The sequence below is a fragment of the Salvia hispanica genome, chromosome 3 (assembly GCF_029641045.1).
Source record: "Salvia hispanica isolate PSC_SH4W2 chromosome 3, Shi_PSC_v1, whole genome shotgun sequence".
Taxonomy (NCBI): domain Eukaryota; kingdom Viridiplantae; phylum Streptophyta; class Magnoliopsida; order Lamiales; family Lamiaceae; genus Salvia; species Salvia hispanica.
In genome coordinates this window covers 58,844,844-58,858,799 of record NC_142694.1, presented here as the reverse complement: position 1 = coordinate 58,858,799, position 13,956 = coordinate 58,844,844, and the positions used below count along the sequence as shown (strand labels likewise).

The 13,956-nt window shown below is 33.6% G+C and overlaps 3 protein-coding genes across 3 annotated transcripts; 2 read left to right on the top strand and 1 right to left on the bottom strand.

Annotated features, from left to right (window-relative positions):
* Positions 1-624: 624 nt before the first annotated feature.
* Positions 625-2,155, top strand: LOC125212020 (large ribosomal subunit protein eL30-like). Its single transcript, XM_048112023.2, has 5 exons — positions 625-770; positions 876-981; positions 1,107-1,208; positions 1,860-1,928; positions 2,016-2,155. Exons 1-5 carry the CDS (start codon positions 750-752, stop codon positions 2,054-2,056), a joined length of 339 nt encoding a protein of 112 aa, XP_047967980.1. The 5' UTR covers positions 625-749; the 3' UTR covers positions 2,057-2,155.
* A 143-nt stretch (positions 2,156-2,298) lies between these two features.
* On the bottom strand, positions 2,299-4,856 carry LOC125210472 (uncharacterized). Its single transcript, XM_048110023.2, has 10 exons — positions 4,737-4,856; positions 4,544-4,679; positions 4,284-4,454; positions 4,032-4,184; positions 3,762-3,959; positions 3,556-3,697; positions 3,333-3,489; positions 3,055-3,171; positions 2,785-2,911; positions 2,299-2,708 (listed from the first exon to the last, which is right to left on the bottom strand). Exons 1-10 carry the CDS (start codon positions 4,847-4,849, stop codon positions 2,460-2,462), a joined length of 1,563 nt encoding a protein of 520 aa, XP_047965980.2. The 5' UTR covers positions 4,850-4,856; the 3' UTR covers positions 2,299-2,459.
* Positions 4,857-7,033: 2,177 nt separating this feature from the next.
* LOC125216027 (RING-H2 finger protein ATL72-like) lies at positions 7,034-7,790 on the top strand. Its single transcript, XM_048117629.2, has one exon. It carries the CDS (start codon positions 7,034-7,036, stop codon positions 7,598-7,600), a length of 567 nt encoding a protein of 188 aa, XP_047973586.2. The 3' UTR covers positions 7,601-7,790.
* The last annotated feature ends 6,166 nt before the right edge of the window (positions 7,791-13,956 follow it).

The following is a 13,956-nucleotide window of genomic DNA, read 5'->3' as shown; positions in this document are numbered from 1 at the left end:
GAAAAAATAATAACAAATAGTTAAAGTAGAGAGAAAGAAAAGTAAGAGAGAGAATAATGTAAAGAAGAGTCTTAGGGTGTCTCCAACAGCGCCCCTCCCGTTCGCCTGTCGGGGACGGGCGACCTGACGGGCGCCATAGTGGGCGGGAAGGGCGCCCACGCCTGTCCCGTGTGCCCCTGCGATGGCCTCGCCCCTCCCGTCGACGTCCTACCTGACGGGCGCCACTGTGGCGTGGGTAGGACGTCCCACCGATTTTTTTTATTTAAAAAAAAAAAAAAACTCTATAAATACGGCTCGTGTCGAAATTTTAATTCCGTAAATTTTAATTTTAATTGTGAATTTATTAATTTTATTGCGGGAATGGCTAGTGATGTGGCAGTGGAATGGGAAGGGCTAGTGCTGACGTGGCATGGGAAGGGCTAGTGGGAGGGGCGAGTGGGAGGGGCGCCACCGGAGACACCCTTAACTATAGTATTCTCTTTTTTACTTTATTTTTTCTCCACTTTAACTATTTATTATTATTTTTTCAAAACAAATGTGAAAAAGAAGTGACTCAAGTAACGTGGAACAGAGGGAGTATTTATATTATCGAGCATATTTTTATCCTGTAGAAAAAAGAAGAACACGGGCCGGGTCGATCAGTTTGAATCCGAAAATTCCTACCAGAAAACCCCTATTAGAAACCTAGCCGGCAAAGTATACTGCGCGCCCCTGTGCAATACTAAGCTTTCTCTCAACTCTTCGTAACAATGGTGGCCGCGAAGAAGACTGTAAGATATCCCCTTTCCATAATCAATTTACCTTCTCCTATTTTTCGGCTTACGATTTCGTTGTTTTCATTTCACAAAGTTTGGATTTTATTTCTAATTGCGCAGAAGAAGACTCATGAGAGCACAAACAACAGATTGGCCCTGGTGATGAAGAGCGGGAAATACACGCTTGGATACAAAACCGTGCTCAAAACTCTCCGCAGCTCCAAAGGTTGGTGTGTGTGTGTGTGTGTGTTTATAATTTGTGCTACGTCATTCATTTTAATTTATTTTGGCGATTTTATTTTATTTTGTTTGTATTAATGCTTAATGGTTAATTCGGTGAACCTGAATTAGGAAAATTGATTCTGATCTCCAACAACTGCCCGCCGCTGAGGAAGTCGGAGATTGAGTATTATGCCATGCTTGCAAAAATTGGCGTTCACCACTACAACGGAAGTGAGTTTACTAGTTTTTTCCTATTTTTTGTTTTTTCAGTATTGTTTTTGCTGTGGTAGTTTTGTTTCAGAAATGGAGAGCATTGATATTGCATTGTTACATTACGCTACTATCTATTTTTTCTGCTGAATTTGATAGTTGTTTGTTGTTTTTCTGAAACATATAAGTAGATGAATTTGATTTGTGTTTCCTAATATTCTAGTATACTGGTTATGTTAGTGATCACTTTAATTTCCTATAGTTTCATTCTAGCACACAAGATTGCTTTGTTTATTTTCTACTTTTGTCTATCCTTCTTTTGTGTTGCATTGTTGTTTGTACACTGCTGATCAACTCTGTATTTTATTTGAATCTTCAAATTGCATTCATGATCCAATGTCTCCACTTCATCGCTAGGCCAAGATTCCTTTACCTCATCACCCATAGATATATGCCAATAACATTTATCTTATCAAGTTTCTCGAAATATCTTTAGTTCAACTTTTTTTTGCAATTTCCCCTTGATCATTGCTAAAATACTCTTTATAACCTTAGATGCACATAATTTAGCTCTATTTTCATCTAAGTTGAGTTTTGCTTTATTAAAGTCACTTTAAGAAGCTAAAGTTTGAGTTGTGTACATCTTTTACTGACTCACTTATGCCACACCAGACAATGTCGATTTGGGCACAGCTTGTGGGAAATACTTCCGTGTTTCATGCCTCAGCATAGTCGATCCAGGTATTTTAAGATCTCATATTGCTCGGTATCTTTGTAGCATGCATTTTTAGCACTCCTAATGCTATGAACTGCTTCCCTATAACATAGGTGACTCGGACATCATCAAGTCTTTGCCTGGTGACCATTGATAAGCGATAGTCTTTTGTAAGGCCTTTTATGTTCTGGATACGATTCTTATTTCAAGTTGTACAATCTCAGAGTTTATATCAAGTTTTTTTAATGTGATATTTGTTTGGTATTTTTGACAGCACATTTTTTTGACAATTAAGAAATGGATTATTGAAATATTTTTGTTTGCACACTATATTAAGTGAAATTGTATTATAAACACGACTTACTAATTCCTAAACTTCATGGTAATTGTATAATAGTAAAATCATGGTTGGTAGGGTAGATAACTCATTTGGGGATGGAATTCTATGAACAAAAATGTCTACCAAACATGTGTTATAAATTTTAGTTATCTAGGCATCTAAGAGTAGCTAAAAATTTGTGAAAATAAACTGACTTAATGCGTGTATGTGTTAAATATTAGTCTTGATGTTGTTCAGAGGGAGCTTCGAGTCTAATATAATCGTACATAACACCAACAAAAGGATTATTCCCTGTTGCTTGCTTAAGATAGATGATGTTTTTCCCTTCCACGAGCTGAGATCCTGCTATATCCACTCCGTACAACCAATACCTCCCATGAATTCCGTGTCTTGCTATCGCATTGTCTCGGCCTATTTTTCCTGTTGAGAAATGGGGCGTGCTAGTGTTCAGCTCGTTGATCCATACCTGAGATTAATACGATCAAGCATGCAGGTCAATAACTTGTTGCACGAAAATAAGTATCTATGCATTCATTTTATACTTGTATATTCGCCAAGTTGGCACATGCAAGGGCAATCCTGAGTGTATAGACTCCAACATTGTCTATATTTGTTAAGTTAAATTGAATCTTCCATGTCGTAGGTTTGTATTTATTGTTGCCCGATTTCCTGCAAAATAATTGCACGAAATGACGAACAATTAAAGAATCTACAATGAACATACAGATGAAATGGAAAAGTTGACATGTTTTATACGAGCATTTCTAAATGGAACAATTGCTAAAGATATAGAAAGCCTGTATCATACTAACCTTGTGACATGGGCAAAGAACCAGTCTTTTCTATAATCACTATCGTTGATGTTGTAAATCAGATCTTTTTTAGGATAAAGATCTGTATATCTATCCCATAAGCCATACTGCCTATACCTGCATTTGTGAGAGGAAACTAACAACCTTTAGCTTTCGAGAAGCCAATTTTTATTTAATTTGGTTTGGTGATGGCTATTTTCATACATCAATTCTTGATGATATGATGATTTTATAGAAACAGAAAAGAAATTGACTGGTTGGCTTAAGCTTGATCTTACTTTTCAACGTGATTGATGTATAGCTTGTTAGTAAGCCTGGGATGCGGATCCGGGACATAGAACTCGAAAGCAGTTCGATCGGGAACACCGATTTCCCAAAGAGTGGGCCCGCTTCTTGGAGGATTGTACACAATGTCACCTATGCCAATCTTACTACCTAAACACAAACGTGCAAGTTCATTTTATGCATAACAAAATAATCTTAATTCTTAAAATCGCGTACCTGAATTTATGACAATATTATCTTCATATTTAAAGTCCCCGATAACTCCGGGAACCCAAGCGTACAAATTATAAGTTCCAGGGCGAACATGTTCGATGGTAAAGAATCCATTTTTATCTGCCCGTGTCCAAAATTGATAGCTCTAACAAAATAGAAATAAAAAATAAGACAAAAGTATTATACGAAAAATAAGATTGATATACTACCTTAGAATCATCTTGAAAAGATCCTTGATCTCCAGGCGGAGCCAATCCTACATAAGCTGATCTTGCTTTGATTAGATGAGTGCTAATACACTGGTCGTATACGAGCAAGCGACCATGGATTTGTCCTCGTTGCTTCGCACTAGGGTAGTCAGCCGAAGACGGGAAATCATACGGCCATTTCTTTGCTTCTTTCAACATCTGAGTATAGTATAATATATATATGTATCATTTGTTTGTGACTAAATTTAATGGAGTAGTAAAAAAGATAACCTGGTTTCTTGCATCTTTCCACAAAGTTGGATGATCATTGCCTGAATCCGAGTTAAGGTATATGAAAACAGGGCCAAAAACTCTCTTCCAATGCTCTCCGCCGCGTAATTTAATACCGTAATGGGGTCCCATGTAATGATTACTTAAGAAAATCTGCATAACAATTTTAACTTAAGTAATTTAAAATTTTCTCAAAAAATTAGGTAAAATTCAAGATATTATAGAAGAAAAAAAAAAGAAAAAAATAATTACGGCAAGGGCAATGGGACCGGCATGAGAAGTAAGGTCGGTTTTCATGGGACCACCCACTCGAACTTCATCGCTAGGCGTTATGACCCAGAATCCGATGTGGGGATCGGAGCCCATCCATCCATGCATGTGGTTGTCCTTGTTGTCGCACGAGTATTGGTACTTGTCGTCCACCTACGTACATCCACAATTTGGGATATGTCCAATAAAATGGAGTATATTCGTTGCCGACTGGACTATAAATTGAGAAGGATGATGCCTACCTGGCCTTTGAGGATGGGATGAGTGGTGTTTGTTATGAGAACTGCTTCTTTATAAGCAAGAACTTTACCAGCAGCCCTCTCTGCCCCTGTGGGCATCATCCTCTGCTTCTGCTTCGATATCGCCATGTAGTTAAACCTAGATAAACATACACATTAATTTGAATCATCAATACCTTAGATGAATTGATCTTACATGCTTTGATCGAGCTTGAATGCGATTCTTGATTCCTCTATGTCAAGGTCGGGCCAATTTTCCAAATGTTCGTATATTGCATACGAGTAGAACCCTGAATCTCCACGCAACATTATGTACCTGCTTTCCACAATCAAGATTCACTACTACTACTTGAAATAATAACAAATTTGTATGATAAAATACAAGTACCTCTTGTCCACATTGAGTGGGACGACATTATCACCTAATGTAACGTTCCATTTCTTGATGAATGAAACTTCAACTTGTTCATCACTTTGTGCAATAATCCTGAATTCTGTGCATTCCAGCCTGCACTTTTACCAAACCCAGAAAATTACTACTCTTTTCTTCTATGATGATATAAGTATTTTAGAGTAGTGGATAGTTACTTATCAAAATTACTTTTGCCAATCTCTGGCCTGGTCCATACAATATCCCAATACCTACATTTACACCAACAAATTAAAATAAATCAACCTCTGTTTTTAGTCCATAATAAATCAGGATTAAGTTATTGGTGGTGACCCTCTTTCATGATCTTTGAACTCATGTTCAAGAACATTATGAATATCTTTATAAGCTATTCCCTTGATTAGTCCAGTTGGATTTATCAACCTCAATTTCACAATGTCATTGTATATCTTCACCTGCAAATTCAAAATAAATCTTAACAACATTTCTATACATGCATCAATCACTATTTAATTAAAGTATCATAGTATAATATTTTAGGCTTACAGTGCGAGGTGATACATGAAGCTTGACTGGATGTGGAGTGGAGTTGCTGCTGAATGAACTATTCAAACTATTATAAGATTTAACAAATTGGGTTAACAAACATATTTGTATGAACAAATTGATGTATAACAATTTCATTTCAAAACTGAAAATTGTGGGATTGCTTCAACTCCTTCAAATATTTATCTTGTACTAAAACAGCATGCGTTACATGGATTTAATTTTGCAATGGACGTAGTTACAAAAATAAATAATCATAATTAACGCAAAGGGTTCATTTATTATTTAAACGTGTTTATATTGAACTCATTTCCAAAATATATAAATTTAAACTAATTTTAGTTTGTGGATCTTAATTCTTAAATTGTTAATTTTGACACATAATAATAGTTGTGGTCGCACTCTTGATTCTAAGCTTGGACCATATTTCAAGGTCTCATGGCCTCTGGACCTCAAAAAAAAAAAAAAAAAATAAATAAATAAAATAGTACTAGTAATTATAATACAAATTTGAGAAAATTGAAACCACACAAATACATGGTATGAATGTTTCTGTCATTGAAGTGAATATTTATGTCACTGAAGTGACATTTTCCCAGTCAACATTTAGGTAAACAGTAACCTAAACTTTTTACTCTTTTGGCCCGTCATCTATTCTACCTACCCAAAAATATGGTTACAACTTACATGTATTTATTTACATAACTCTATTCATAAAAAAAAATTCAATAAAATTAAAAAAATTAAAAAAATTAAAGTATTGTTAATGAAAAACGAGTCCGTGTAGTTGTATAAAGAAACTTGCATGAATAGACAAAGCTTAAGTTTTAGTGGATGACACAAATTGAAAAGAACGTGACTTATTTTTAAGACGGTAGAAGTATAATTTCCTTTTCTACAGTATTTCCCAATCGTTATTCTCGATGGGCATTTGGTAAATTGAAAAATATCATATGTAAACCGGTTCAAATATACAGTATCATCAAGGAAATTCAAATATGGTATAATATTCAATCTCAAAAAATCACTCCACTCCAGAATTTATTGCAATAACCACAATCGAAAAATAAAAATGCTTTCGTTATTTTTCCGTCCTCTAAAAATAGAAACTTTTCTTTTTAAGAAATTTCTTTCTTTTTAATGAGGTGAGATTCATTTATAACTAACTCACTTTTTTTTCTATTCTCTTTTACTTTACCAATTCTGCATTAAAACCCATGTCATTTCAAATGTTTCGATTTTTAGTGGACGGAGAGAGTATACTATTTTCTATCTCACTCAAAGTGATACGTTTTCTTTTATATGATGTCCCACTAATAGTGACATCTTTCAAAAAATAGAAATATTATTCTTTTTACATTATTCTCTCTTCACTTAACGTACAGTACAATGCTGCTAACATCTCATATCGAAAAAGAAATGCTCCACGTTGAATGAGATGATGACAATACATATTGGTGAAATAGAAATTTGCTCTCATGAATAGTCACCCCACTCATAGTAGACCTTTTAATACTCAAAACCTTACAATAGACAATTTTCATGATTGAAAAGTCATGATTTGGAATCCCTTGGTCTCAAACATTCCCTATATAAATGGGCAAAAACCCTCATCACTTAGAAACAAACAAAACACCATAACCATGGCATCCCTATCTCAAGTCCTTGGGCAGATCTACACCATGGTCATGCTCTTCTTTTCCATCCTCCTCCTCGAGCTCGCCATCCTCGTCCGTGGGGCCGCCCGTGCCTCAGCCCGCCGCTCCATCACCACCGATCAATTCCTCAAAATCGTCGACAAAAAGGCCCCCTCAGGGCACTACTCGGCAGCGGGGACATCAGGCTTCCCCGCGGCCGAGTGCAGCGTTTGCCTCTCCCCTTTTGAAGAAGGAGATGAGGTGAGGAAGCTCAAATGCAAACACACTTTCCACAAAGGATGCGTCGACACGTGGCTGCAGCAGGACTCCGCCACGTGTCCCCTCTGCCGCTGCCCGGTCCTCCCCGTCGACGTGGTGGTCAAGCACCGCAACCACCGGCTGAGGGAGTACTACGACGGCGGCGATGAAGAGATCATGATCATGCTCTATGCTTTACATGGTAATTTCTTGAGGAGATTTTCTTGATTTTTTTTTTATAATAAATCTTGATTTAGAAGATTTTATTTTAATTACTTGGTAGGTAGTATATACACTAGCTAGAAACGATTGTAAATTTTTTTTTTAAAGATGGAGATGAAATTGTTTACATACTAAGACGTCTACATCATTTGTATCATGGAGAAGGAACTATTGAAAGTTAGAATTTGGTGTTTTATCAGTTTTACTAGTTTAAATTATGTCATATCTACAAGCAAACATTTAATTTACTATAATTTTAATTTGCATGGTTTCGATATTTGATTAATTAAAAATAAAACGTTTGAGAGTTATCTATTTATTTAATAAATGGAGTATACGTTTTATCTACGAGCAAACATTTAATTTAAGGTGAGTAGGTTCCACACGAATTAATTAAAATAATCTATGGCGATTTAGGACTGCTTACCTACCACTATAATATAGGCATGTTTTTTACCTTTATTAATGTTGACAAGAATTAGCTTGTCTATATTCACACGGCAAAGTAATTTATAGTTAAACCAAAATTTGAACAATTAAGGATCGATATTATTTTTCACCATTTTTATTATTTAAATTTCAATATTATTTAATTCCTCAAATTTGATATTTAAAAACTTTATCTTATAGAATATTCTACAACGATGGTAAGCATATTTATATATATGTTGATATATAAAATTGAGCAATTGGCTTCGTAACTAACGAGTCTTTTCTAAGTTTGTTTGGTGTTTTTTCCTAGCAAAACACTGACTAATTAGGCATTAGATAATAGCAATCTTTGGATTCTTCGTCAATGATATATGTATGTATGTTGGAAAATTATTTGATGTTAGTGATTCTAACATATTCATACAATATATAGCGGTTTCAAATAAAAATATCTGTCGGCGGCATATATAGTTCTAACAGCCTCTCCTATGATTTATTATGTTATATTTTCCTGAGATTTAATAATAAAATTTTGTACTATCATATGTCCCAATGTTTAACAAATGCTCTATCATATGTGGGGACATGGTATATAGTAATATTACATTAATTTGAGTTGGGTGAATAATTCGTTGTACACTTGTACCAAATTTGGATGAGTAATTATATGTCATACATATATGTCATCTTTCATTTGACTTTTTATTATACACTAAAAAATTATGATCATAATCGTCGAATTTAAATAGATTAATAGTAAAACAATATTGATTTTATGTTATATACATAAATTATGAATTTGGTGTTCTAGTTCATAATATTTTAGGTAGTATATTATAGAAGAAACAAAACAAGAAATGAGAATAAAAAATGTTGAGGTATGTTTAAATATACAATTCTTTTCTTTTGGTTGATGCGCGGTTCTATTTATACTCCTATCATCCTATGTAATAAATATATTTTAACTAAGGGTACTAATTTCTTTATTATTTTTGTCAATTTCAATATTCAAACGTCATAATTTATTGTTTGTGTCAATTTTGGCCCCATTTAATAAAAGGTTGTTTAATTAATTAGGTAGAAACCAGTATACCACAAACATTAATTTTTTTTTCATTAAAACTATACCCCCTAATTTGAGTTTAGCACTAAACTTATGTTAGTTAAGTAAGAAGATCGTCTTAACATTAAGTGCACACATCTAGACCACATAAAATCTTCATTAGATTCCAACCATTCTTGCTATCCATCAGTAAATTAGTAGTAATAACTAATTCAAATACGACACGAAATACATTTCGAGGCATTAACTCTTAACGATGGTAATCGAGAGAAGCAAGGTTGGTATTGAGAAACATTGTAAACAAACTTAGAGAGAATTGATTGTCTTTTTATTTCAGTATATTTTTAATATACAATACATCCTAATATATAGGAGAAGAATACAATATAAATATGGAAGAATATAATCCTATTTTCAGCCATACTAATTTCATATTAATGCTCCAATATTTTCCAATCTTTTCCTCTTGAAATTAACAGCGAAGCCAAAGGTTGATATGTATAAATATGAAACAATAGCTAGTATTAAAAAAAATAGAAAAAAAATTGATTGAAAGTTTTTTTAGTGGATTGGCTTTAGATCATGTCATGTCAATATTATTTTTTCATTTTTTAAATGATTAATTAAGTGGACCGTCGCTCGACCAGCGTTGTACCAGTCAATTTATAGTTATTTTAATTCCAGTGGCATGATCCGCTCCGATTATGGAGGCATGTTTTTTACCTTGTAACACAGGCATGTTTTTAACCTTAATTAACTTGGATCCTACTTTTAGTCCGTCTTTAAATAAAAGTATCAGTTCATCTATATTAATAAGTAGAGGTGGCAAAATAGATAGTGGGTAACAAGTAATTCCTATTACGATCCAGTACCCGCAGAGTATTAGATATCTGTTACCTGGTGATAATGGGAAACGAGACGGGATCAGGCACTATGTTTTAGAGTGTTGCGGATAGCGAGTATACCTATTAGTCCCGATAATATATTATTAGTATTTAGCTATATATAATATTTTAATACTTTATAGAATCTAAGTGTTTAAAGAGATCTTTTAAAATATTTATATACTCCAACAAATATTCAGTTGAAAACTCACTGGTTCTAGCTATAGAGTTTCCCCTCACTTTTATTCTTAATCTATTCAAAGCTTACCATCAAAACAAATAAAGTAAATTAATTAGGAAACATTGTCGGTTATTAAGATTTTCAAATTTTCTATTTTAGTTGATTAATAACAAATATTTTATGTACCATAAATTATTCTCTTATAATTTAATTTTCGGGTCGGGTACAAGATACCCGACACGGGTATCGAATAATCCAGATATGTTACGAAGCGGATATTAGAATAACAAATTTGGTTGTAATCGGATACGGTACCCGTGGATAACCCGTTTCGCAGCCCCTACTAATAAGAACCAAAAAGCAACAGGAGACATGTAATTCTACAATCTCCACACGATCCAAAAACTACCCTATTATTTATTCACACCACCATAGTTTGAGATGTAAATATTTGAAAATTAATTCCAAAATATTACTTCCTCTGTCCGCCAATACTTAACACAAGTTGTTCTGATGCAGTTTTTAAGAAACATACTACCCCCGTCCTCCAAATATTAACACACTTTAACCCGGCACGGGTTTTAAAAAATATAATGGAAAATTAGCTGAAAAAGTTGGTGTGATGTGGGTCCTACTTTTAAAGTATTAGTTTTATAATAAAATGTGAGTAAGGATGAGTTAGTGGAATATAGAGTCCATTACCAAAAATGGTAAAAAGTGAAGTGTGTCAAACTTTCAAGGACGGACTGAAATGGTAAACTGTGTCAAACTTTCAGGGACGGAGGTAGTTATAAAAAGTTAATTGAAAAAGTTAATGAAATGTATATCTTATTTTTATACATTAGTTTTATAATAATATATGAGTAATAATAAGTTAATCGAACGTGAGTCTACTACCAAAAGTAGTAAAAGTAAATATGACAAATATTGACGGACTAATTAAAAATAATAAGTAATGGTGGAATGAAGGAGTGTATTTAAGTCACCAAATAATAAAAATACCTCCGTCCTCCAAAGCTTGACACGGTTTGACTCGGCACGGGTTTTAAGAAATGTAATGGAAAGTGTGTTGAAAAAGTTGGTGGGATGTGGATCCTACTTTTAAAGTATTAGTTTTATAATAAATGTGAGTAGGAATGAGTTAGTGGAATATGGAGTCCACTATCAAAAATGGAAAAAGTGAAGCGTGTCAAGTTTTCGGGGACGGACTGAAATGGTAAACTGTGTCAAGCTTTGGGGGACGGAGGTAGTAACTTTTACTTAAAAAGAAAATGACTACGCTAATATAGAACGTACACCCTCCGTCCCAGAGAAGATGTCACACTTGAGAAATGACACGGGATTTTAGGAGATGTTATTTTGTGTGTTAAGTGGTGAGAGAAAATATAATTTTATAATTGATGTGAGAAGGAACTTTTTTCTAAAAAAAGGAAATGTAACATCTTTTATGAGACAAACTAAAAAGGAAAGTGTGACATCTTTTGTGGAACGGAGGGAGTACTAAGCCGACAAAATAACTCTATAATAGGAGTACTGTACTATGTTTTCCTCAATTTTAGTATTATTGGTTATTACACGGAATCAAAATATCTGCGGTGCTGGGCCTACCCATGTCCTTTTATATTGCTGGGCCCATTTAATTCTTTATTTCGTTATTGCTTTTCACCCATCCACCTTGATCAGTACTATTCAAATATCAAAAGGTTGAGCTTCCTTTCAATTTATCACAATTAAAACATCTTTTTTTACTAAAAATAAATTGATCTCTTCTTTCTTCTCATTCAAACATTTAGATTAACGCTTTATAGAAAATGTTACCAGTGCTATAATATTGCATTGTTCTCTATGAATTAATGTTTTCTTTAAAGCCCTCTAATTAAAACTCAAATTGCTTACTCAATCAACTATTCATTTTTTTTCACATTCATAAACATTGAATGACTGGAATATTATAAAACCAGCTAAAACCTGTCATTTTTCATGTCTTCGATAACTAAGTATAGTAAGTAGTTGTTAGATTTGTAAGATTGTACCCTGAAACATCGTATATAATGTGTTTGGCTCATAAAATTGAATCGCACGACTCAATCCTAAATGAATAATCAACTCAAATGAATAATCAACTCAATCATAAATTATCATCCTAATACTATTTTATCCAAGAAACTGAACACCACGCAAGTAAATAACTATCCAACAACAAACAATTAAAATGTAATCTCGAACTCAAATAATCATTTAATTTACACAGAAAAAGCACATACACCATAATATATCTATATACATACATACATAGAAGAAGAAGTTAAATTAAGCAGAAAAGAAGCCATTAGTAGCTTCAGCAGTCATGTTCGATCTTGCCTCAAAATTCTTGACAAAAACATCTTTGATCCAAGAAGAAGAAGAGCCTTTGAGTCTCTGCCCCAAAAATCCCACACATGAAAACAATTCAATCTCCTCACCATTAATCTTTCTTGAATTCTTCACTCTCCTCTCGTACTCCTCTGCTACCAAGATTGCAATATCTGCCATTTTTCAACAATACGACTATAATTAATCTCTCTCTAGAATTATGTTTTGTTTCAGCTATGGTGGATAATTGGTGGGGTTTTAAAGTGGTGGGAGAGATTTTGGATAAGGTTGCCAGGTGATGAATGAATCGTACAAGGTTTTTGCATTATTTTATGCCACCATTGATGAGGAGACTACTTCATATAATAAATAAATTAATTAATTACTTAACTCTTTCCTCGAAATTTTGACACAATTTACTATTTTGGTCCGTCTCTAAAAATTTAACACACTTTACTTTTTATTATTTTTGATAGTGGATCTTATATTCCACTAACTCATTCATACTCACATTTATTATAAAACTAATACTTTAAAAGTAGGACCCAGATTCCACCAACTTTTTCAATTCATTTTTAATTACATTTCTTAAAACTCGTGACGGATCAAAGTATGTCAAAATTTGAGAGACAGCGTAGTAATTAATTAATTAATTTAATTTTCTATTACTATGATATTGCAGCCGGTTTCTGTGGTCATAGGGGATGAATAATAAGTACTGCTTTGCCGACCAAAATGGAGTAGCAGTTTTCTAAAGATTGCACTAATATATGAGTTAAAAAGTGGTTCACTTTTTGGATAGATCTGAAGAATTAGAAGTAAATTATTTATTGAATATACATCTAAATTTGAAAGTTTCACTAATGATGACTTCTAAACCGGCAATTAGTTGGATATCCTTTTCATACAGGCCTGCATTTTCTTCTATTTCTCATTTTCTAAAGTCCTAACATTTTTTTAATGAGATACGAGATCTTTTTTCTTGGAAGGTTTGTTATTTTTAATAAGGGAGAACATTTTGGTGAGATGAATAAATTATGTAGAGTTGCTTTAACTAAATAGCTTTGGCTAAACGTAAGCCAATTAGTTAGAAAAATAGTGCATGAATTAATTTGATAATTATTATGTGGTGTAATTCAAGTGCTTTCTCCATCCGTAAATAAAAAACACCTTGTAATTTCACGAGTTTTATCAAATTATTTATTTTTATAAGTATGGTAGAACCAAAATTTATTCGAACATGAATTTCGATCAATGTCTTGAAAAAATGACCAAAAAGGAAAAGAAACGAGACACGTGTCAATTTATTCGGGGAAAATGGACTGTATGTGAGAAACCACATTGAAATTTGTGAGGAATGGCGGTGGATCAGAACCACGTGCGCCGAAATGGTACAACTACTTTCAGCGCCTCTGCCTTTGCCGCTTGTACTCTTGATTTTTTTACCTAT

What these genes read in the sequence shown, in the direction of transcription:
- LOC125210472 (XM_048110023.2), bottom strand. Translation starts at nt 4,849, where the DNA reads ATGTTGCGTGGAGATTCAGGGTTCTACTCGTATGCAATATACGAACAT. An exon ending in GGAAAGATGCAAGAAACCAG is followed by an intron (nt 3,960 to 4,031) that starts GTTATCTTTTTT and finishes TACTATACTCAG; the next exon opens with ATGTTGAAAGAAGCAAAGAA. An exon ending in TAATATTGTCATAAATTCAG is followed by an intron (nt 3,490 to 3,555) that starts GTACGCGATTTT and finishes GTTTGTGTTTAG; the next exon opens with GTAGTAAGATTGGCATAGGT.
- LOC125216027 (XM_048117629.2), top strand. Translation starts at nt 7,034, where the DNA reads ATGATTTGGAATCCCTTGGTCTCAAACATTCCCTATATAAATGGGCAA.
- LOC125212020 (XM_048112023.2), top strand. Translation starts at nt 750, where the DNA reads ATGGTGGCCGCGAAGAAGACT. An exon ending in AACTCTCCGCAGCTCCAAAG is followed by an intron (nt 982 to 1,106) that starts GTTGGTGTGTGT and finishes AACCTGAATTAG; the next exon opens with GAAAATTGATTCTGATCTCC. An exon ending in CGTTCACCACTACAACGGAA is followed by an intron (nt 1,209 to 1,859) that starts GTGAGTTTACTA and finishes ATGCCACACCAG; the next exon opens with ACAATGTCGATTTGGGCACA.